Below are 23,560 nucleotides of genomic sequence, written 5' to 3'. Positions count from 1 at the left end.
GCAGATTCAATATGGAAGAGGCAGAGAGAAGGCAGATAGTGGATGGAAGGAACAGAATGATGAGATGAGGAAAGAAAAAAATCAGACAACAAAGGTAGAAAAAAAAGTTTCTATTTTTTTTCTTTTTTTTTTCCCTTAGGATAAAGTAGTATATTAGTTGTGTTGATAAACATTTATCTCCTCCTCTAGTTTAGCAACCAGAACTTTGATTTATAAAATGACAATTGTACAGAATATTGTTTTTTTTTATACTTTAATAAATTAAGTTCAGTATAAAACTATTTTTGGCTTATACAGATGGGATCAGACTTTTCCTCTCTCTCAGGGCACGTTTTTCAATGCACCTGGGAACCCTTTTGGACTACCATGACTCCCTTGTCTCGCAGCCAATTGCTTAACTGTTGATTCTATGTCTCTCTGTATCGCTATGTTACCGTTGGTATGCCTGTATTGTTTGTATTATCTCATTGCATATTTTGGAGTTGTACTTGGGAGGAGGACCCGGGGGGTGGTGGGAGGGTATGGGGAGATAGGGGGGGAGTTGTGTGGGGGGTATTGTACAACAAAATTTGAGCTTGTTTGTGGTTCCTTTTGTGTATTTGTTTGATTTTCTTGATGAGCTCAATAAAATATATTTGAACATACAGATGGGATCAGATGGTTTGTGGGGACGGGGACCGAGCTCACAGGTATGGGGACAAATTTTTTCCCCAGGTCATTCTCTAATATTAGTTATGAAAAAACTAAAGATTTTACATTTGTAAGTATTTTTCAAATCAGCTTTTACACAAAAAGACATGTTTTCCAAACTTACTACATTACACTGGGGCTAATAATGCGAATGCTATAGGATGAAGGCTGAAGAAATCAACATGACAGCTCAGTTGCTCACCTCCCTCCCCTCCCCCTTTCATAAGACAGATTACTACACTGCAGTGACAGTTAGTCTGTACACATATGCCAGCACACCATGTGCCCCTTCACAGAAGGTTCTTGCACCTCTTTAAGCTGTTCTTTTCGAAGTTTATATTCTCGTTTTTGGGATTCCAGAAAACTGCTCAACTCTTTTTTCTGCTGTGCCTGGATATGCTGCTGAAATTTCTTCTCTTCATTTGCCATCACTTTTGTCTTTAAACAAAAATAAAAAAAAGATAAAAATATATCAGTTTGTGGACTTCATTTACTTCACTAAAATTAAGATTTTTAGTATGAATTACTCAAAAGCAGCTCAAGATATCCAAGTCAAAATTTGTCAACCAAGAAACAGTTTCTAATTCAAATAAATGTGAAACTCTTTAGGGCCTCTTCTATCAAACTGTGCTAGCAGTATGTAGTGTGGTGAGCCGCGCTGAATGGCCTGTGCTGCTCCCGACGCTCATAGAGTTCCTATGAGTGTCGGGAGCAGCGCAGGCCATTCAGCGCGGCTCTCTGTGCTAAAAACTGCTAATGCAGTTTGATAGAAAAGGCCCTTACTCTTTTTTTGGAAATTTATCTAATGGACAATTTAATCATAATATGCAGCCAGTACTTTAACCTAAATTATGATTTCATGCTTAAAAAATATATTATAAATGGATTCTCTCTGTACATGCCCTCAGATGTAAACAAATGTGATGAAAAACACTTTAAACCTTTTTAGATGGGTTTGATTAAAAAGCAGCAGTCAACCTGTGTACTCAGCATGAGCAGCATACATCAGAAACATCATTTTATATAATTAAGTACTGCTGTTGCACAGACTGTTGAAAATCAATTCAGAAAAGAAAGAAAATTTAATTTGAAAACAAAGAATGTTTTAGCAAATATCTGAAGATATTATTACAGATTAAGAAATTTCTGGAAAGCACTGATGTTCATACTGATGTTCATTTTAGAAACCTTGTGTTTTGGATGTGCAGAAACAACAAAGTTATTTACCTTTAGCAAGTGTTATCCATGGACAGCAGGCAGATTATCTCACTTGTGGGCGACGTCATCCATGGAGCCTGGTATGGACAGTGCAAAAGTATACTGCCACTTTTAAAATGAAAAAAAAAAATCTCAAATTGCCCATACCACGCATTCACGAGTGCTTTCCCACCGGCTTGCGGGACCATCAGTTCAGTTACAAAGCTAAGAAGCCAAACAAGGGCAGTGGATGGGTTGTGAGAATATCTGTCTGCTGTCCTCGGATAACACTTGTTACAGGTAAGTAACTTAGCTTTATCTGAGAACAAGCAGGCAGCATATTCTCACATGTGGGACTCCCTAGCTGCCAGGCCCATGCCTCTGAGAAGAGGATTTTTAATAATTACCATGAGCCTGGCATAAATAACAGAGCTGGAAGGAAGTTAGCTTCTAAGTGGAAAATAAATTTTTGTAGAACTGTTTGGCCGAATCAACTATCTCTTCTGGAATGAATGTCCAGGCAATAGTGGGATGTGAAAGTATGAATTGAGAACCAAGCAGCTGCTTTACAGTTGTCCTCAATGGGAGTGTAACATAGATGAGCTATTGAAGTTGCCAATGCTCAAACTTTATGTGCAGTTATATGGCCTTCAAGCGTCAGACCAGTCCGAGCATAACAAAAGGAGATACAGTCCATTAACATTGAGGAGATGGTTCTCTTAGTGACAGGAGCTCCTAGTCTGTTAAGATCGAATGACAGGAACAGTTGAGTTGAAGTCCTGCGTGGTTTGATATGATCCAAGTAATAGGCAAGAGCATGTTTACAGTCCAATGTGTGGAACACAGCTTCATCAGGGTGAGAATGTGGTTTTGGAAACAAGACAGATAGGACAGACTGGTTTAGATAAAATTCTGGAACAATCTTCGGCAGGAATTTTGGATGAGTTCGAAGAACTACCCTTTCATGGTAGAATCTTGTATAAGGTGGATCTGATACAAGCACTTGAAGTTCCCTGACTCGACGAGCCAACATGATAGCTACAAGGAATATCACTTTCCAAGTCAGATGTTTCAGAGATTAAATCGAAAGAGGTTCAAATGGAGGCTTCATCAGAGTTGAAAGTACAACATTAAGGTTCCAAGCCTCTGGAGGAGGTTTAATTGGAGGTCTGGTACGGAGAAGGCTTCTGAGTCCTTTCTGCAGTTGGGTTTGGGACTTTTGAGGCCTTTACTGCCTGAGTCATCTTTGCACTGGAGTTCTGGATGAGGTAGATGATTGCACACATCTTCATCAAGAGTAAAAAGCAGAGCGCTTAGAACTGTAAGAGCACTTCATAGCCTGAGTTTTGGAAGATTTTGCCACTGATGTGGACAAAAAATTGTTGATATCTAGTGATTTTTTGGATGGCTTCTTCTATTTTGCCCTCTAAAAGCTCATCTCTCCTAGGCAAGAAATGTTAGCCAAACGTTTCTGTACTTTAGAATCCAAATTAGACACTCGCAGCCAGGCCTGTCTTCTCATGGCAATGGATAATGCAGACACTCTCGAGGTGATGTTAAAAGCATCAAATACAGATCTGGCCATAAATTTTCTTGTTTCCAGCAGGTCATTTGTGAGATGTTAGAAATTCTGTAGCTGATCATCTGGGAAGTATCACTCAAGCTATACAAGTTGTTGAGTTAATGACTTCATATAAAAAGCCATGTAAAAATCATAATTCAAAATCTAGCAGGTAAGCATTGAGTTCTGAAAGAGTCTCCAACTGAACTTGTCTAAGGTCCTCCTTTCTCTGCCTGGAGGGGTGCTAGACTAAGTTCTAGAGCTGCCACTACAAATGACTGATGCTGGAGTTGTGATTTATTAAAAACCGGACATGATTGTACTCTGTACAAGGAGTCTATTATTGGGGGGGGGGGGGGCAACAGGATCCAAAAGTAGTACTTCCCTATTCTTAAGCATAGTCTCCTTCATGAGGAGACTGCTGCTGCTGCTCTTGGAAGAAACTTGCGAAGTGCGGCACGTTGTGCAGTTGCACATACGTGGAAACTAAGAATCATAATTAGAGGGACTTTTGGGTCTTAGAAATCTTTGGAAACATGTTTCAGTGTCAACACCATCACATAATGCTACCCATCACTGGGACTAGGCGATTAACTTCATCTGTACAGAAACATTAGAAAACTACACAATCTCATATTAAACCTTTTCATTCCTACCTCCTTTTCCATGGCTACTTGGTGTTTTTTAATAAGCTTCTCCATTTCAGCAGCAAAATTGTTACGCTGAGTTTCCAGATCTTTGTCCAGCCGAAGGCGGTGCTCATCCATCTCAGCCTTCAGCTTGTTCTCTAATGCCATCAGCTGCTTCTGGTGTTGACGCCTCATGCGTTTATAGCCAGACATCTGCTCTCGCAGCTCTGAGTCCTGCTCATGTTCCTGAATTTGCCTTGTGACCTGGACAGCAAAACACAAGAAAAAGCATCAGATAAATTAAATGTTTCATACTGCAAAACTAAAATATGATCATATGATTTCACCAGTAAATTGCATCTTTGATAAGCTCTCCTTATAAGAAAATGTATCTGAGAGAAAGAGCACCAGTTTTCATAATTTCATTCCTAATTGGCATTTGTCAATTTGCTTACAGTATGGTTAAAGCATAAAAAATAAAATTGTGCTATTGTCCAGTATGACTAGACTGGTAACTCATGTATTGAGGAATATGTGGCAGACTCCACTGAATCAATAAATAAAATCATGATATGTAAATTGTGATTCCCAACTAGAGTTTATTTCAGACACTGAAAGGGTCATCTGCATATATCAGTTCAATCTGGTATGCTGCTAAGGATGAAAGTAAAGTGTATTCCACAAAATCAGTATAAACATAAGATTACAATAACTGCCATATTATACCTAATCTAAACCTGGTAAAATAATCGTATGATAAAAATACTGGTTCACTGCCCAGCTACTTTACAGTCCTTAGATATTCCTCAAATGGTCAAATTTATTTCAACTGGGAAATTGTCAAAAGTTAGGAATGTTCTTGAGAGCAGGCACCTGAGTGCTGGGAGCTTGCTTTCGATTTCTCTGTCGTTGCTTTTGAGCACAGGAAGAAGGCTGAGCTTGCTGGACATTAGGCCTATTGTATGGGAGGAAGCATCTTCTAGGGTAATATTATTTTAAAAATTACTGGTGGTATGATCTGCGGAAATTGGAGGAAGATGATGATTTGTGATATTGTTGGATTTGGTCTGAAGGTCGAGCTGAGAGTTCATGCGCATGGCTGTGGAATCCTTCTTTATTTGTGAGACTGTATCTTTAACCTTTGCACCAAATAAACTATCTCACAGAAAGGGAGTATCGGCCAAATGGTCATGCAAATCATCCCTGAGTTCCGAGGCTTTAAATCAAGCTGTGTAACAGGCCCCAATAGCTACTGCTGCCATTCTGGAAATCATATCGTACGCATCTCAGCTAATTTTAATAAGATGGTATGTAGATTCATGAAGAGCAGTGAAGAAATTCACTGCCACTTCTGGAGGTGCTCCTTCAAGCTGTTGTAGAATTGAATATTGGTAATGGAGAATTTGAAGTTGATGCACTATGATTTTGGACAAGAGCAGAATAATAATAATAAATTTGTTTATACAGTATACCGCAATACCTCACGGTTCAATGCGGTTTACAACAAGGAATGAAAATTGTACAACTCAGCGAATTTACATTACAAATTCAAAACATTCTGTGCAATTTAAAAGATATAACATTAAGAATTGTATCTAAGTTACACATATTTATCAAACAAGATAGTTTTTAATGATCTTCTAAAAGCCTGATAAGATGAAGGATTTAAAATCAAACTACTAAAACTTTTATTCCATATACTGCCTGGAATGATAAGGTTCTATTAAAAAACCTTTTATATACACAACCCTTTATTGAAGGGAGCGAAAATAGAGTTATATTGCGTGGGGAACGTCTATTTTCAACTAATTCAAACTGATCTAAAAGATAACTTGGTATAAGACCATGTAATATTTTATAACAAATACAAGCAAACTTAAAAATCACTCTCGCTTCAACTGGGAGCCAGTGTAGTTTGAAATAATATGGTGTTGCGTGTTCTGATTTTTTCAAGTTAAAAATTAGATGCACTGCTATATTTTGAATGATTCATATTCTCTTAATAATTTTTTGATAAAAACCTAAATAAATGATGTTAGAATAGTCTAAAGTGCTTAAAACCAGAGACTGCACTATCAGTCTAAAAGACGAGAAATCAAAATAAGATTTAATTGTGTGAAGCTTCAACAATATGAAAATTTTTTCTTTATCAAAGCATTGAGTTTAACATCAAATGACAAATTTTGGTTTAAATAAACTCCTAAGATTCTAATCACTGGACTAATTGAATTCCATTCAACATCAGAGAAAGCACAGCTACTTACTGTAAGAGATGCTATCCAGGGACAACAGGCAGATATTCTCACATCTGGGTGACATCATCCATGGTGCCTCAGTACAGACAACTTTAAAAGTGTATCGCCACTAAGTTTTTAGAATCTTTGCGACTGCCCGTACCACGCATGCGCGAGTGCCTTCCTGCCCGATGTAGGCTCACGGTTCCTCAGTTCCGTAAGCAAGCTAAGAAGTCAACCAGGGGAGGAGGGTGGATTGTAAGAATATCTGCCTGCTGTCCCTGGATAACACCTATTACGGTAAGTAACTGTGCTTTATCCCAGGACAAGCTGCCATATTCTCACATGTGGGACTCCCTAGCTTACTACAATGGGATGGAGGGAGTGTTGGCCATTAAGAAAATAAATTTTGCAATTCTGCTTGGCCAAAGTGACCATCCCATCTGGAATAAGATTCCAGACAGTAGTGAGACATGAATGTATGAACTGAGGACCAAGTAGCAATTTTACAGATCTCATCAATAGGAGTAGAATGTAAGAAAGCAACTAAAGTTGCCATAGCTCAGACTTTGTGTGTTGTCACATGACCCCCGAGTTGCAGTCCAGTCTGTGCATAACAGATTTGTGCCCATGTCTTTTGTCTTGTTTTTATTTGATTATTTGATCCCCGTTTTATTGTAAATCGCTTAGAATTTTATGTAAAGTGATTAAACAAATTTTATTAAACTTGAAGGCAATATAGGCTGCCAACCATGTAGAGATAGTTCTCTTGGATACAAGCTGGCCCAACCTGCTAGGATCAAAGAAAATGAACAGTTGAGGAGATGTTCTATGTGGCTTAGTCCACTGTAAGTAATAAGCCAAAGCTCATTTGCTGTCCAAAGTATGAAGAGCCATTTCTCCAGGGTGAGAGTGAGGTTTGGGAAAAACCAATGGAAGAACAATGGATTGATTCAAATGAAATTCCGTGACTACTTTTGGAAGGAATTTTGGATGAGTGCGAAGCACTACTTTATCATGGTGGAATACTGTAAAAGGTGGGTCCACTAGCACTTGAAGCTCACTAACTCAACGAGCAGATGTAATGGAGATTAGAAATACCACTTTCCAGGTGAGATATTTAAGATGAGCCAAAGACATTGGTTCAAAAGGAGGCTCATCAGTCTAGAAAGAACAATATTAAGGTCCCAAATCACTGGAGGCGGTTTGATATTGAAAAGTCCTTTTGTGAATCTGAAAACAAGAGGATGAGCAGTCAAAGGTTTACCATTGACTGGTCCATGAAAAGTATTGATAGCACTAAGATGAACTCTTAATGAAGTGGTTTTAAGACCTGAGTTGGATAAATGTAGAATATAATCCAATACTGAAGATATAGAGGAGGATGACGCATCATGGTGATGAAGAGAACACCACTTAGAAAACCATGATCACTTCTGTTGGTAGCACTACTGTGTAGAAGGTTTCCTGGATGCATCCAAAATGACCCAGGCAGGATCAGAAAGATCAGCGTCAGCTGAGGTCTTCCCAAGAGGTACCAAGATGTCAGGTGCAAGGACTGTAGATTGGGATGTAAAAGAGATCCTTGACTCTGTGTGAGAAAAGATGGAAAGACCTGCAGGGGTACTGGTTCCTTGACATTGAGCTGAAGTAGAAGGGAGAACCACAGTTGTCTGGGCCACCAAGGGGCTATCAAGATCATGGTGGCCGATTCTCATTTGAGCTTGACTAGCTTCAGCTTCCAATTTGACAGGCAGGTCTTTGCATAGCTGCCTAATATATTTAGTAAAAGACAGTCTTTCTGTAGGAAATCTAGTCTTTGGAGGAGATTTCTGAGGAGATAGTTTCGAGGGAGTATCATAAGCATCAGTTGCAGAACCAGAGAGGTCACCTTCTGATTCAGACTGTAAATCAGAATCGTAGAGAAGTTGTGCATCGAGGGGATCGATGCTTTTGATGACTTCGGTATCAATCCGAGGAAGATGAGGATCAGCGAGAAGCTCTTTTGCACTTTGAAGCATGTGATGAAGATCGATGCTTCCTTGACTTCGAACGTCAAGTAGAAAAATGATGTCGATGTCGAAGTAGTGGATTGATGCACTGATGGAGAACTGGACAGGTGATGCGATGATCGAAGCTGAGGAGCAGAACATTGAGTTGAGGATCAATGATGACTCGATGAAGATCCATGTCGATATTCTGAAGGATAGTTGACAACAGTACTGTAGGGCCTTGTGGCAGGATGCTCAGACTGGGCTGGTACCGAGGGAGTCGATGTAAACACTGGTGCATGGTGTTTGAAAATATAACCAAGCTCACTTTGGAAGAACTCACTGAGCTTCTCCCGAAATGAAAGAACCGGTACCGTTGGCTTATCTGCCGGTACCATCGGTGCAGCAGCTTGTCTCAGAGAGGGTGACCTTGACAAGGCTGCACACCTTGAAGGAGAGACAAGCCACAATAGTGGAGAACGTGGGCATCACTGCTTGGTCTGCAGCATGGGACCCGATGCTGTTGCAACCTGTGATGCTGTTTGGGAAGTTGGTGGCTTCTTAGCTGGCTTCCCTGATGGTGCAATATCACCCGATACTGATATCGATACAGGAATCTTCAATAGCGATGGTTGTGAGATCTTTTCAATGTCCATGGCCAGACCGAACAACTTCTCCTGCTGCAGTTGATGGGCTTTAATACAGTGCTTCTGTAGGGTGGAACACTGGGTGCAAGTCTCCATCCGGTATTCAGAGCCTAAATACTATGGACATCAACTATGAGGGTCGGTGAGGGAAACAGGCCTCTGACACCTACAGCACTTTTTAAAGCCCGTTAATGGTTTCAACATGAATGGGAATATGGCTTCAGCAAAATTAAACTCAATGTTGCTCAAGGGGGGAAGGCCAAAGCCGACGAGAAAAGAAAAAGAGTTAAACTCTATCGTGTGTTTTGCTTTTTTTACTGAAGAAAGTAAAATTAAAAGACTAGAAAAGTAGACAGAAAATTTAAAGAGAAAAAAAAACCACGAAGCAGGAAGGCAAAGCAAACTGAACAGAGTTCAGTCAAAAAACAACTTCTTCGTTCTGTGGAAAATGACGAACTGAGGAACCGAAAGCCTACATTGGACAAGAAGACACTCGCACATGCACAGTGCGGGCAGTCGTAAATTTCTAAAAACTTAAAGTGGTGATATACTTTTAAAGCTTTCCGTACTGGGGTTCCGTGGACGATGTCACCGAAATGTGAGAATATGCTGCCCGCTTGTCCTGGGATAACTCTCTTTAATCTTGTTAGCTGGACTAGCCAAGAAAAATTTAGTTTTATTAGAATTTAATTTTAGTCTGAATTCCTTTGCCCACTGCTCAACTAACATAAAATGTTGAGTATCAGATGTTAAGGAGGAAACTGGGACTATAGTTATATCGTCTGCATAACAATATAATTTTAGGCCTAAGGTTGTCAATTTATTGCCCAGAGTTACCAAATAAACATTAAATAATGAAGGAGAAAGTGGAGAACCTTGTGGGACTCCACTTAAGTTATTCCAGTGAGATTGGAAACATTAAACATAACATTTTACTGAGACATCCGCTATAATAAAACCATTACCGGACATGCGCAGTTCAAATGCTGTGATTTCTGCTTCCATGATGTGTGTCTCCGTGTCAGACATGCACAGTAGAAGGAGCCAGCGGTGGTTTCCCCATCGCCCTCCCTCGGCGACGCTGGTTCCTTCTACTGTGCATGTCTGACACGGAGGCACACATCACGGACGCAGAAATCACAGCATTTGAACTGCGCATGTTCGGTAATAGGTTTTATACACACACAAGGAGGTAGCGACCACGGCGGCGAATCCCCCCCTCCCGCCTTCACTCTGTCTAACACAGATCCCCCAGGTACTAATTTGCGGCCCGCGGGCTGGCCGGCTCCCTTACTGAAGTTATTCTTCAGTCCGTTGCCGCCGCCGCCGCGGCTCATCTCACGAGCTGCACCTGCGTCAGAAGCCTCTCTAGCGTCACATCAGAGAGAAGGATTCTGACGCAGGTGCGGATAGTGAGAGGAGCCGCGGTGGTGGCTTTGAACTCAAAATAACTTTGGCATGGGAGCTGGCCAGGAACGAGGAAGAGACATGCTGCTACCCTGCTGCCCAGGGAAGGGGGGGAATGCTGCTGCTGCACAGGAAAGTGTGGGGGGGAGGGAAAGGGGGCCAGGGAACAATCTTGGTTTGCTTTGTGGGGGGGGGAGACAGAAGGGGGGCATGGAGAGAGACAGAAAGAAATACAGGCAGGCAGTGCACGAGAACGAAAGACAGACACACAGAAAGATAGCAGGTAGGGAGAAAGAAAGACAGACAGGGGGCCAGAGAGAGAGACAGACAGAAAGACAGTTAGTGTGAGGGAGAGAGACAGAAAGAAAGGAAGAAAGAGACAGGGGCAGGGAGAGACAGAAAGAAAGACAGACATATTCTTGCACCCGTTAATATAACGGGCTTAAACACTAGTACAGATTATAAATTTCTTAATTCTTCTTTAATCTGACTAATTAAAACTGTTAAATTAATCTGTTACTATTAATTGAGCTAAATAAAAGACTTAGCTACACTCATATAAATAAAACATAGCACTACGAAGGTATACAGATACTGTCTAATAAAGTATAATCAGATCTTGTAACAATACATTTCTCAAATTATTTTCTAATATATATTAAATAATAATATTACAATGAAATGTTATCTAACACTAAAAGCGAACGAGCACATGTGCTTTAAAACGAACACTGCAGGTTTCTTTCTCATAAAATTTAGCTTCTGCATGACACAAGTTTGATTAAAACACTGAATCTTCGGAGAAGAATCAAGATGGCGACCGAGTAAGTCGTGTCTGCAAAAGGCTCATGCATCTTTGGCGTTTTTATATTTCTACTAAATACTTTTTCCACTGGCTATACCTAAGCGCAGGGGCAAATAGAGGGGCGTTTTTCCAGCTCCCTCTGCAACCTCGTTGACGCGGCAAGCAGCAATTACATCCTACGCCGCCCCGGTTGGAGTGGACATATCCGCGGACTGAGGTGGGCAGACTTCGGTCTTGGAGGGCGAGGTGTCGCTTAGCCCATTGGGGCCTGGAGTCCCTCCGCGTCCCGGGAGGATGTTGGGGACGCCATCGGCAGTGCAGGAAGCCCCAGAGCTGATGTCTCCGTCGGCGTTGCAGATCTCACCCCTGACCCCGGAAATGGTTCATGGCTTGCTGACTTCTTTACAGTCGACATTGGAGGTCGGAGGAACTGAAGCCTGTATTGAATCAGGGAAGGAGTAGGTGGAACCCAAGAGGGAAGTGCCCGGAATATCTTTTCCTGCTCCTTTAACAAGACCCAAGGTGATCGACATGGAAGCGTTATGGAGTGGTTTGGAATCTCTACATAAGGTATGCTCCCAATTTGTTGCCTCAGTTCAGAATACTAACACTCAATTTAAAACTTTTGAAGAGAAATTACAAAAACAGTCCGACAGAATGGACAAGTTAGAAAAATCGCAGAAGTGAAGGTTTCCACTAATTTACAATTGAAGGAAAAATGTCTGCTTCTTAGGAAAATGGAAAATTTGGAGAATGCAAATAGAAATTTGAATCTTAGACTTTTAAACTTTCCTGTCTCCAAATTTCAAACATCAAGACATTTATTTCATTCCTTCTTACATCAATATTGAAATTTCCTGAAAATAATATGCCACCATTACAAAAGTTATATTATTTGAATATTCCTAAAGAGGAAAAAGGCAAAGGAACAGCACCAGGAGATTTGGATCTCACTGGTATGTTGGATACATCTCAACAAGAAGAAATACTAACTAGAGCTACTTTATTGGTAACCTTCGATTTTCTCCAGGATAAGGAGGCAATTCTTCATCTATTCAGACTGATAATGTGGAATTTCATAGATTCAAAATTTCAAATTTTCCTGATGTTTCAAAATGGACGCAAGTCAGATGGAAGAAATTCCTGGCCTATCGCCAGTTAACTCTGAATAGGGGAGCAACTTTCCAGTTACGTTTTCCTTGTAAATGCTGCATTATCTATCAAGGTATTAGATATATATTTTATAAACCCGATCAGTTGAATTTTTTTCTTGAGGGTAAGGCAGCTGGAAGACCTTCAGAGGCTTCCATGGCGTCTCTCAACCAGGCCGTTAGTTAGAAGAATCCAATTGTACTCGGTAATGTGATTTAATTTTGAACTATTCCTGAAAAACAACTTCTCTTGGAGGTGATGGATTCTCTCTTCCCATATTGTGGACTTTAATATTGGTTACTAATGTGGAATTATTTTATAATTTGTTTTACTTGTTTCTTATTTCAATTGTTTATTTCTAGTTAAATTGTTGTTTAACAATATAAAAGTATAAATAAATAAAAAGAGAAAAAAACCCCAAACACTGAATCTTCATTATACCCAACTGAGTGCAGAAATTCTTTAGAATTACCTAAATACTGTAGCATCCTAGACAGAAATAATGAAATTATATATTTTACCTCCAAGCAAAATAGCTGCAGCACACATGGACCTCAGCGAATAAAAACAAACTAAAAGCTACAGTATTTTTACAATGGCTGACTTTGCGCCACATTTGGAGTGAAAGCTGAGCCGCAAGGCGTGTCTTCTTTTTCCTACCTGCCCTGCCGCAGCACACAGCGGACCGGAAGTCTTCCCGATGTCAGTGCTGACGTCGGAGGGAGGGAGGGCTTTGCTTAAGCCCTCCCTCCAACATCAGCGCTGACATCGTGGAAGACTTCCAGTCGGCTGTGTGCTGGGGCAGGACAGGTAGGGAAAAGAAGACACGCCTCGCGGCTCAGTGCATCGGAACCCCACAGGATCCCTGCGACCCTAGGGGGCGTCCCCACGGGATCCCTGCGACCCGAAGGGAGAACCTGCGGGATCCCTGCGGGATTCCCATCATCCCCGTTCCCATGCAGCTCTCTAACGCAAAGGAATGCATAGAGTAACTTCACTGCCCTCTACCCCAGACCACCTTACAATTCCTTGTGGTTCAGTGATGCAGTCAGGGCAGGAGTGATCTCCAAATCACTCTTGTCCATGTCAGCTCTCGTCTCAAAATGGCTGCTGTGACCTCTTGCAGCAGTCTAGTCAGTTGGCCACTAGAGGTAAGGCCAGCCATTTTTGAAAGTAAGAGTCAGCAAGCATGGGCAAGAGCACCTGGGGATCACTTCTGTCCTGACTAGACCTCTAGAATGCCAGGAAGTGTAAGATAGGCCTGAGGGGAGCACCTACAGGTGGGCAGGGGTGAAGGCAATTCCCATTCAGAGGGGATGAGAAGTGAGGGAGACAAACAGGACAAAGCACAAATTTTCAACTTCTTCCAGAAAATACAAGGGTTTCAACCTAAGCCAAAACCAAGCCATAGCTTTTTGGGCTGAAACCAAAACCAGGCAGAGAAAGTATTTTGGGCTAGTTTCAGTACAATAACCCAAACCAAAATTGAAATTTGGTCAGCCTCTACATTTCAGTGCAGTAACAGTGACAGTACTGCCATGTAAACATAAATCATGGATGAGGAACCACCTTTTAGAGTAAGAAAAAGGTGAAGATTCATTTACCAGGTGAAGAGAGATACCCTTGGTAAATCTTTACACTCACAAAAAGTTTGCAATGTCTTTATAACAAAGAAAATGGAAAGGAAAAGAAAGCAGACCTACCAGTGAGGCTGTGCGTATGGTGGCAAAGTGCTCTCTGTTGCGATAGTGTGACTTGTGCCGAGATACTTGGGGTGGCGACTGTGGTTCTGATGGTCGAGTTCTCGGCTCCAGTTCTTCTCTGTAATTTTCTTCTTCCTGAATAAAAGAAAATAAGAACAGTACATTGAACCTAAAATGGCAACTTTCAGTACAACATTAAGCAATCATTATGTACCAAGCTCATCCTATTCAATTTGCTGAAAATATAAAATTACTGAACACACAGACAAGGTTTAATCTAATCTAATCTTCTATTTTTGCGTCGCTCATACCTAGGTAGGCTCAAGGCGACTTAAAGAGGGGGGCGAGGAAGGAGAAGGGAGTGGAGGGGTGGGAGAAGAGAAGAGGTGGATAGGAAGGGGTAAGGGAGGGGTGGAAGGTGTAAGGAGAGGGGTGGAGGAGGAAGGAAAGGATACAGGTGATTAAGTGTCAAATAGATGAGTTTTCAGTTTCTTCCATAATATGGTGTGGTTAGGTTTCGTCCTGGTCATTTCAGTAAGGTCATTAATGGGACATGGTCAACATGGATTTCAAGGAAAGTCTTGACTTGCTAATCTAAATATATATATATATATATTTAAGACATGAAAGCTGAACCAATTAATGTGGAGGGGCATTTTTGAAAGAATGCCAAAGTCAGAATTGGGACAAGATGCTCATGTCAAAAAAAAAGTCCACCTCACACTCATTTTCAAACAGGAAAAACATTGGTGTTTCCTGTTTGAAAATAAATGAGAATTTCCAAAATGAACAGCCATTTTCCAAAATAAAACATGCTAAGGCTTCTGGTTTCAAAGTTAATATGTCTAAAATGGAAGTCTTGGTGTTCAGTATGTCAGGGGAGATGTTGGATCATACCTTGTCCTTCCCTTTTAGGTGGGTACCTAGAAGTACTGGATACTTGGAAGTTGAGTTGACTACCAGTTTTCAGGATCTCATTCAGGTCAATTATTCCCAACCTGTCAGTGAAATTAACCCTTTATGTGGCATTGATGTTCTTATGGGAGATCTGCATCTCCAAATGCCTGTTACTCGGCACTGTTACTCTTGCTCAACATCAAGTTACGTAAAGCAGCTGTTTCACCTTCTGCCAATTAAAGGGTTAAGATTGACTTAGAACTTTGGGACTTATTATCCCTGTCCTGGTATGGTAGGACAGTCACTTTGAAAATGAACATTTTACCATGTCCAACGCATTTGTTTCAGGTTCTTCCCTTCCACTTGCCAGTATATTTTCTGTCTGGGCTTCAGGATAGGTTGGTCAAGTCTTTTCTAGCATAAGAGGCCTAGGTTATCTTGTGCAGTGCTTTATAGGGATCAGAAAAAAAGGTAGCTTAGGAGTACTTAATCTAAAGCCAAAATTGAATGTAAGTGCATTTATGTGAGCAAGCGAAGGGTTGATCAGTTGTGCAGATATTGAGCCTTTTTATTATATGTGTATATGTAATGTCTTTTGGAAACCACCTAATTTTTAGGCGGGATATAAATAAATAAATAAATAAATAAATAAATAAATAAAAGGTTCCAGAACTATCCACATAAGCTCTGGATAAGACTTAAACCATCTATGATTGGGAGGGTTAACTTGGGATCCCTGATTTGATATAACTTAATTTAAAAATAAAATCTGGGGCGTCTCCTGTTATTATATTGATCTGGTAATGATTTTTTATTATTATGGGTGTACAATAGATACTCTATTATAATGATTTCTTTCTAGCACAGTATATAATTGTATTCTGTGGATGATACTGAATTGTTGATGTTATAATATTGTTTGTTTTTCAATAAATACCTCTGAAAAAATACAAAAAAATGGTTTTCAATCCTTCAACTATAAATTTCCGCCTTGATCTGCAAGGTAATGGCGGAATAGAAATCCCTAATGTAATGTAATGTAATGTAATTTCATGAAATCTGGAAAGAAAATATATCATATAAGTACATAAGTACATAAGTAGTCGCCTCCGCCGGGGCAGACCAGAGGTCCATCCAGCCCAGCGGTCCGCTCACGCGGCGGCCCATCAGGCATATTGCCTGGTCAGCGGTCCCTGACTAATTTTATTACCTACCTCTACAGTTATCTCTAAACCTTCCACTGCTCTTATCTGTACCCCTCAATCCCTTCCACTGCTCTTATCTGTACCCCTCAATCCCTTTGTCTTCCAGGAACCTATCCAGGTCATCCTTGAAACCCTGTACTGTGCTATTTCTTATCACGGCCTCCGGAAGGGTGTTCCATGTGTCCACCACCCTCTGTGTGAAAAAGTACTTCCTTGCGTTTGTTTTAAACCTGTCCCCCTTCAATTTCATCGAGTGACCCCTTGTTCTTGTGGTTTCTTTCAAATTGAAAAATCTGTCTTTGTCAACCTTTTCGATGCCCCTCAGGATCTTGAAGGTCTCTATCATATCTCCTCTGAGTCTCCATGCAAATCAACTGAGTCTCCATGCAAATCAACTTCTGAGCAGCTAACTAAAAGAAAACCCGATACCTCTGCCAATACAATTTCTGTTGCAAGAAATACTGCTCCATCAATGTTCTTCATTCAAATATTCTTCAACTATATGTCTTCCCATGATCACAAAAATTCAAGTACTTACAGGTTTTAAGTGTATGACAGAGCTATTTGACATCACAGTGTGGTCACCATCCATCATGTCCAGTTCACTCTTGTCATCAGAGGCATCTGGAAGACTGTTAACACTACTGCTTTGGCTACTGGCACTGATGGACATACTGGGAATAGACTGATTACTCCCCACACTGTTCACTGTCCCTGTTCGGCCAACGCCTTGGTCTTGCTCCTATAGGAAGAAAATACAATAGGATTCAGTTTGTTTTGCAAGGGAAGGTTAGTTCAATAAGAGGCCATGATTAACATTTTAGTACCATCTTCTAAAATATGACATCTCTCTTCCCAAAATACAAGTTTAGAAACACAGAAATATAGAAAATGCCTGCAGATAAAGACTATATAGCCTATCTAGTCTGCTCATTCATACCATCTTATGTTACTATTATTTCTTCCTTCTCTTAGAGATCCTACATGCTTATGCCATACTTTCTTGAATTCAGATACAGTCTGTCTTCAACACTTCTAGCAGGAGGTAGTTCCATGAATTCACCGCCCTTTGTATAAAAAAAGTATTTCTTTAGATTACTCCTGAGCCTATTCCCTTTCATCCCCCTCAATCTAAAGTTTACTTTCAGTAGGGGCTTGCCTCCTGTGCATTTATGTCACAGAGATATTTAAATGTTTCTATATTTCCCCCTCTCTTGCCTTTCTTCCAAAATATACACATTGAAATCTTGTCTGTTCCCACATAGTTTATGACCAAGACCACTGACCACTTTAGTAGCCACCCTCTAGATTAATTTCATCCTGGAAATGTGATAGCTGCTTCCTCATTGGCCAACACAGCTTCTCCTAAGATTTTAATGTTTTTGAGATTAAGTCTGTTCCTAAACCTATGCAACCATCTTCTGCTTGCTGTAAAAGGCTTGGTTTCCTCTTCAGTTCCATCTTTCTTTTGAAAGTCCTTATAAAGACTTTTAAGGTTTTTTGCCATTGTGTATTGCCATCAACAGACACCCTTTTTCTATTCATATCAATTTAAAATATTAATGCTTACATTTAAGATATTTTATACTCTCAAACCTAGTTATTTGAGTTCTTTGACCTTCCCGTATACTCCAGGATGTACCCTGAGATCCTTACAAGACAATAGACTTGCTTTACCTGCAGTACTTAAAATGAGATGTGAATGTACAAAATGTAAGGCTTTTTCATTTTTAGCACTACTCTTTGGAACCAACTCCAAATTATATCCATTTTGAAACTAATTTTGTAGCTTTTAAAATGCCATTTTTTTCAGTTAGCTTTTAGTGTAGATTCTACTTCGATTGATCATATTTATTAGTTGAGAGGCAATTTGGTTTTTCCTCATAACAGTATTTTTTGTTTATTTGTTTCATCTTTTCTTTTTAATTTTGTATAAATTTGTTTAAAGTTTTATATTTAAGTATGCAAGTCTGATTGTTTTTAGGTCTTTCCTATCAGTTATGACATTCTTTTCTTTCTTTCTATTACTCTTATATTATTGTAATGCCAATGAGAACTGTTGTAAGCTTTAGCGGGATATCAAATTTTAATAAACATAAACATATCTTCCAACCAGAAATTTAAGGCTTTTTCCACCTTCATTAACACACTATTACACACTACAACAATAACTCTGGAATAATCTTCCACAACAGGTAATTGAGGCCAGCAGCGTGCCAGATTTTAAGAAAAGATGGGATTGGCATGTGGGATCTCTTCATGGAGGTAGTTAGGAGGTGGGCTATTAGTGTGGGCAGACTAGATGGGCCGTGGCCCTTTTCTGCCGTCATTTTCTATGTTTCTATGCTTCTATGTTTCTTGCTGTTTGCGGTGCCACAGAAAAACTAGCACAAATTTTTTTCTTTGTTCTTCATCACTTCGTGAATGGAAAATTCATTCTTGCCATATAACCTGGAAATCTCTGCATACAATCATATTCAGAATTTTCACTCTCTCACTAATGGAAAGGACATCACGGCTTCTCTTAGGCTTAGAAGCACTACCAGCATCTGTATTCTTACACTTTGGGACCATTCTGAAGGGCATTCTGAAGCCAGCTTTTAAATTATAATTTACTATAAAATCTAAAAGAAAATATAAAAACTAAAAATAGCAAGGGGCATTAAGACACATAGTCAGGCTGCTGCTTCCACCACTGACTGCTGAACACTACAAACAGCGAAAATGCTAGAAGCCAGCAGCAACTAGGTCTTCAAGATGATCTGAGAAGTCATTCATGCGGCCTGAGTTCCTCCTTTTGACATAACTTCCGGTTTGCAGGACTAGGAAGAGATGTCAGAGGAGAGCTGAGTCCAGCGTAAGCAGCAGGCAGGAGATGCTTCTCACTACCGGGGTTTTTTTGAGATATGCTGGGGTGACGTTGGGTAGAGCATGGGGAGGGAGTGCTTGGCACTCGAGTGGCAGTATACTATAATTGAAACTGCGGTTACAGGGCCCCCTGTATATTGGAAAATAGGATACTATTGCTTGAAATAGGATTTAAATTGTCAAAGAAAGGGTTTCTGTCAAAGAAAGTGATGTAAGAAATTTATATTCTCTATGTGAATATTTATGACAATTTGAAGAGCAAAATTCTAGTGTAAGGCCAAAATGCTTTACAGTAAGAAAAGAGGATAAAGTTGCTAGATGGCGCGACAAACTCTGTTCCCTTTGTATACCTCTTCCTCTTCCTGTGCTTCCACAGTTGGCCCATTGTGAGCTTCTTGAAATAGAAGCTTCTTCATTTTGCGATATTGCAGATTGTCAAGTTCTCGCACTGCATCTTTTGTTCTCTGGATCAAATCAATTAACACTGTTTCAGGCCGTTCCCGGAGAACAAACATGTGCTGCATGGCAGAAAAAATAGTTTGTTTCAGCACTTTCAGTTTCTAATTTATGCTTATATACTGCCATCCTACACCATAGGAGTCCTAATGCAGTTAACATATGAAACAGTATAACATTAGCATAATATATACATCAGAACAATATATAATCCAAAAATTCTCAAACTTCCAGTCACACCTTTCATTCTCACCTACCAGCTCTAAGATAGTCCTAAAAGATGATTCTGAAAGGAAAAACCTAGAATCACTGCTTTTCCTTAAATACATGTGCATAGAATGAGCACAGTTCAGTTTATTATGGCTTGATATACTGCTGTTAGGTAATCCATCTTAGCAGTTTACAAATAACATATTAAAATAAAAAAATGAAAATAGTGACTACAAAGTTAAAAAGAAAAGTTTCCTCTTTCAAAAAGAGAGGAAAAAAAGACAAAAAGTTATACTAGTTTAAGGCCCATGGATTTGATATACCATATATACTCGAATATAAGTCAATCCGAATATAAATTGAGACCTTCGTTTTCCTCCAAAAAAGGAGGAAAAATGGTTGACTCAAATATAAGTCAGACGGCTTAATATTCAAGTGCCCTGCCATGTCAGGCTCTCCACCCAGCCCTCTTTCCACCCTCCTCTGCCAGACTCTACACCCAGCCCCCTTCCCACTCTCCCCCTGTCAGACACTGCACACCCTCCCCTGTCTGGCTCTGCACCCACCCCCCTCCTTCCTTTCTTCCTTCCCCTGTCAGGCTCTGCATCTAGCCCCTCTTCCTGCCCTGTCCGTCGTACCTCCTCTGCCAATCCTTGGTGCTCCAGAGGTGCAGTGGGCAGGAGCGAGCTTTCCACACTCCTGCTCCACTGCTAACCCGGTCGGTCGGTGGATGGCTGCTGCAACACAAGCTCCACTTTCTTCAGCTGCTGAGCGGCACTAAGCAGGAGTGCACTTTGGTGGTGCTGCTCGGCGCTGAGCAGCTTCCAGATTGGCTCCTGCAAATTCTCACAAGAATTCACAGAAGCCGCTCAGCGCCGGGCAGCAGTGCCAAAGTGCTCCTGCCCACTGCACTTCTGGACTACCAGGGATCGGCAGAGGAGATACGACTGACAGGGCAAGGAGGAGGGCTGAGTGCAGAGCCTGGCAGCAGCCTGCAACAAATCTATGAGGGGGCGCTGGCCCAAAAATAAACTAGTAGCCCCATTTTTGGGCCAATTTTTTGACCCAAAAATCCCGGTTTATATTAGAGTATATACGGTACTTTCTTTCTATGGTACAACCAAAGAGGTTTACCTTTATTATATGTAGGTACAGTATCTAATGGACAGCATGTATGATTCCTGGCATGACAAAAAGAAAATAAACCTCCCATCTAGGGAAAGAAGACTCAAATGTAGATGTTAGTATTAATACAATGAACCAAACAAGAGATTCTGCTTTAGCCTTTCTGGTAGACCTGAAATCTGTAGTTCAGGACTCTGGGAAAGCTTAAGATTCCTCTTACAATACCAGTACCAATGGTTTAGAGCCAAATATTAAAAAGTTCTAAGCACCCAACTTCAGAGTTAAGTGCCTAGTCCTTCCTATGTGAAAAATTTATTCTGCTCAGCATCTAAAAAGAAGACAGGATGTGAACAAAAGAAGTACCATACATACGCGACTATAAACCGACCAGAATATAAACCAAGATAATATTTTTCCCTCAAAAAAGAGGAAAAAAGGTTGACTCGAATATAAAATGGATGGTTTATATTCATATGCCCTGCCAGCTAGGTCCTGCACCCATCCCCACTCCCTCCCTTCCAGGTTCTGAACTCTCTTCTCCCTGGACGGTTTGCAATACTAAAAATGAAAGGTTAAAATAAATTTCTGTAGGGGGAGGGGGGGAATGTGAACATTAAATAGATAAATTACAAATACGAATATGAGCTTGAGGGGAAAGTTAATAATTACATCATTAAAAACAAATTAATTAAAGGGAAGAGGGATGGAGGATAAAACACCAGAAATGGGGATCGCTTCTTAAAAGCGGTTCGTGTTTATTTTGCAGGCTGTTGGAAAGGAAATATTTAGACGCCATGGTATGCATCTTGGAATAAGAACGATTTTAGTTTAGTCTTGAATTTGTCGAGTGAATTTTCGAGGCGGAGTTGAGGTAGCATGGCGTTTCATAAAGTTGGAGCTACAATGGAAAAGTTAGTTTTTCTAGTGTAGTAGAATTCTTTGATGGAAGGTATGGTCAGTAAATTCTGATCAGCTGATCTAAGGGTCCGGGGAGGGCAAAAGGGGATGATGAGTTTATCAAGAAAAACAAACAGAAAGAAAGTGTTCAAAGGGGAGGTGAGGATGATGGCTCAAAATAATTAATAAAGTCTCCCACCTTATCCGAAGAGTCAAAAACGTGCCACTTGCCATCTTGCTGGATTTTTAAAATGGCTGGGTACAGAAACATAAATTGACGTTTCTGCTCCACCAATTTAGCACAGATAAGATGAAAGACCCGCTGCTTGTCTGTTAAAGCCGTTGAATAATCCTGTCCAATCCTCACCGGGGTAGACTCATAAACCAGTGAATCCCGTTTTGCGCGATAGGCCCCGAGTAGTTCTACTTTGTGGTGATAGTTATGGAGTTTGCCAATCACCACCCAAGGTTGTTAGTCTGTACTGGAACAGGGGTCCACATGATGTACCCGCTCAAAGAGTGCCGGGCCCAAGGATGATGGCACGGGCAATTTGCTACCACGGAAAGAAGAACTGAATCCGCGATTGTTTCAGGTAATCCAATAAATCTTAAATTTCCTCGATGCGATTGATTTTCCAAGTCCTCTAACTTTATCTTGGCATTGACGCAGCTGAGTTGTTAAGGCTGCCACATCCGTCGCCATCAAGGTCGCCTCGTCTTCCACCGTGGAAACTCTAGTTTCTAATTCAGTTCAGATTTACTCTTTATCACTTGGTCATCTAGCACAGTGTTCTTCAACAGCCGGTCCACAGAAATTTCCTGCCGGTCCACAGGGCCAACATGTGCATCAGGCCCAAAACAGTGTTTTTCAACCGCCGGTCCACGGTGTGATCGATGCAGCATTATCTTCGAGCCAGCTCCCTCTTCCTCACTGATTCAGTGCACAAAGCCACAGGCAGTGGCTCCTACGAGCATCCTGTGCCTGGACCGGAAGCCTTGGCTTCCAGATGAGGCGCGGGACGCGCAAGGAGCTGCTGCCCACAGCTTTGTGCACTACATCAGTGAGGAAGATAACACCAGGGGCCTGAAGATAACACCAGGGGCGGCATAAAATGGCCAGGCGTAAGCAGGCCAAAAGGTAAGGCATAGCATGGAGGGAGGGAGACAACAAAGGTAGGGGGAAATGATTTTATTTTTGAATTTAGTGATTGAATTAGGTCAATTTTGAGAATTTACATCTGCTGTCAGTGTGCTTTGTGTAGTTTAATTTTGTGGTTAACCAGTATGTGTTATTAATAAGATTATATTGTGTGTATCTATGAAAAATGAATGGAAAAAATAGTGTTACAATTAGTAGAGATGGGTAGGGTCTGGCCCACGACTTAGCCCAGTGTTCTTCAACCACCGGTCCATAATTTTTAGTAACAAGCCACATGTCACACATGAGTACCTAAGAAAAGGCAGCATCTTACATATGCAGTGAGCAGTACATCAATACACCCATTGTAAAACTAAACAAGCCAGACTAATACAGATCAATCCTACACCGTCAATCCTAACAGAAAACCATGTCTTTCGAACACACAGAACACAGAAAACACCTTCGCCTAGTATGGAATATGTCATCACAAACTAACCCCTCCCTCTTTTACAAAACTGTAGTGTGGATTTTAGCCACGGTGGTAACAGCTCTGACGCTCATAAAATTCTGAGCATCAGAGCTGCTACCATCATGGCTGGCGCTAAAAAACGCTCCACAGTTATGTAAAAGGGGGGATTAAATAGAAATATATAGACAAAGGTTAAATTGAACCAGCAAGAAGCTGGACTCTGCATAAAATGCAACACCACAGAAACAGTGACACATGTCTCCTAAAGCAATAAAT

At 40.7% G+C, this 23,560-nt stretch overlaps 1 protein-coding gene across 2 annotated transcripts in view; it reads right to left on the bottom strand.

Moving 5' to 3' along the window:
- Positions 1-23,560, bottom strand: part of TAOK1 (TAO kinase 1) — a 238,934-nt gene that overhangs the window by 40,821 nt on the left and 174,553 nt on the right. For both annotated transcript variants that reach the window (XM_033921264.1, XM_033921263.1), the window contains 5 exons: positions 19,337-19,504; positions 16,657-16,860; positions 14,017-14,151; positions 4,105-4,341; positions 1,000-1,128 (listed from right to left, as the gene is read on the bottom strand). In XM_033921264.1, the coding sequence (XP_033777155.1) occupies positions 1,000-1,128; positions 4,105-4,341; positions 14,017-14,151; positions 16,657-16,860; positions 19,337-19,504 (873 nt within the window). The remainder of the gene's footprint in view (positions 1-999; positions 1,129-4,104; positions 4,342-14,016; positions 14,152-16,656; positions 16,861-19,336; positions 19,505-23,560) is intronic.

Source organism: Geotrypetes seraphini, chromosome 15, assembly GCF_902459505.1.
Source record: "Geotrypetes seraphini chromosome 15, aGeoSer1.1, whole genome shotgun sequence".
Classification (NCBI taxonomy): Eukaryota; Metazoa; Chordata; class Amphibia; order Gymnophiona; family Dermophiidae; genus Geotrypetes; species Geotrypetes seraphini.
This window is presented reverse-complemented; position numbering and strand designations above follow the sequence as displayed.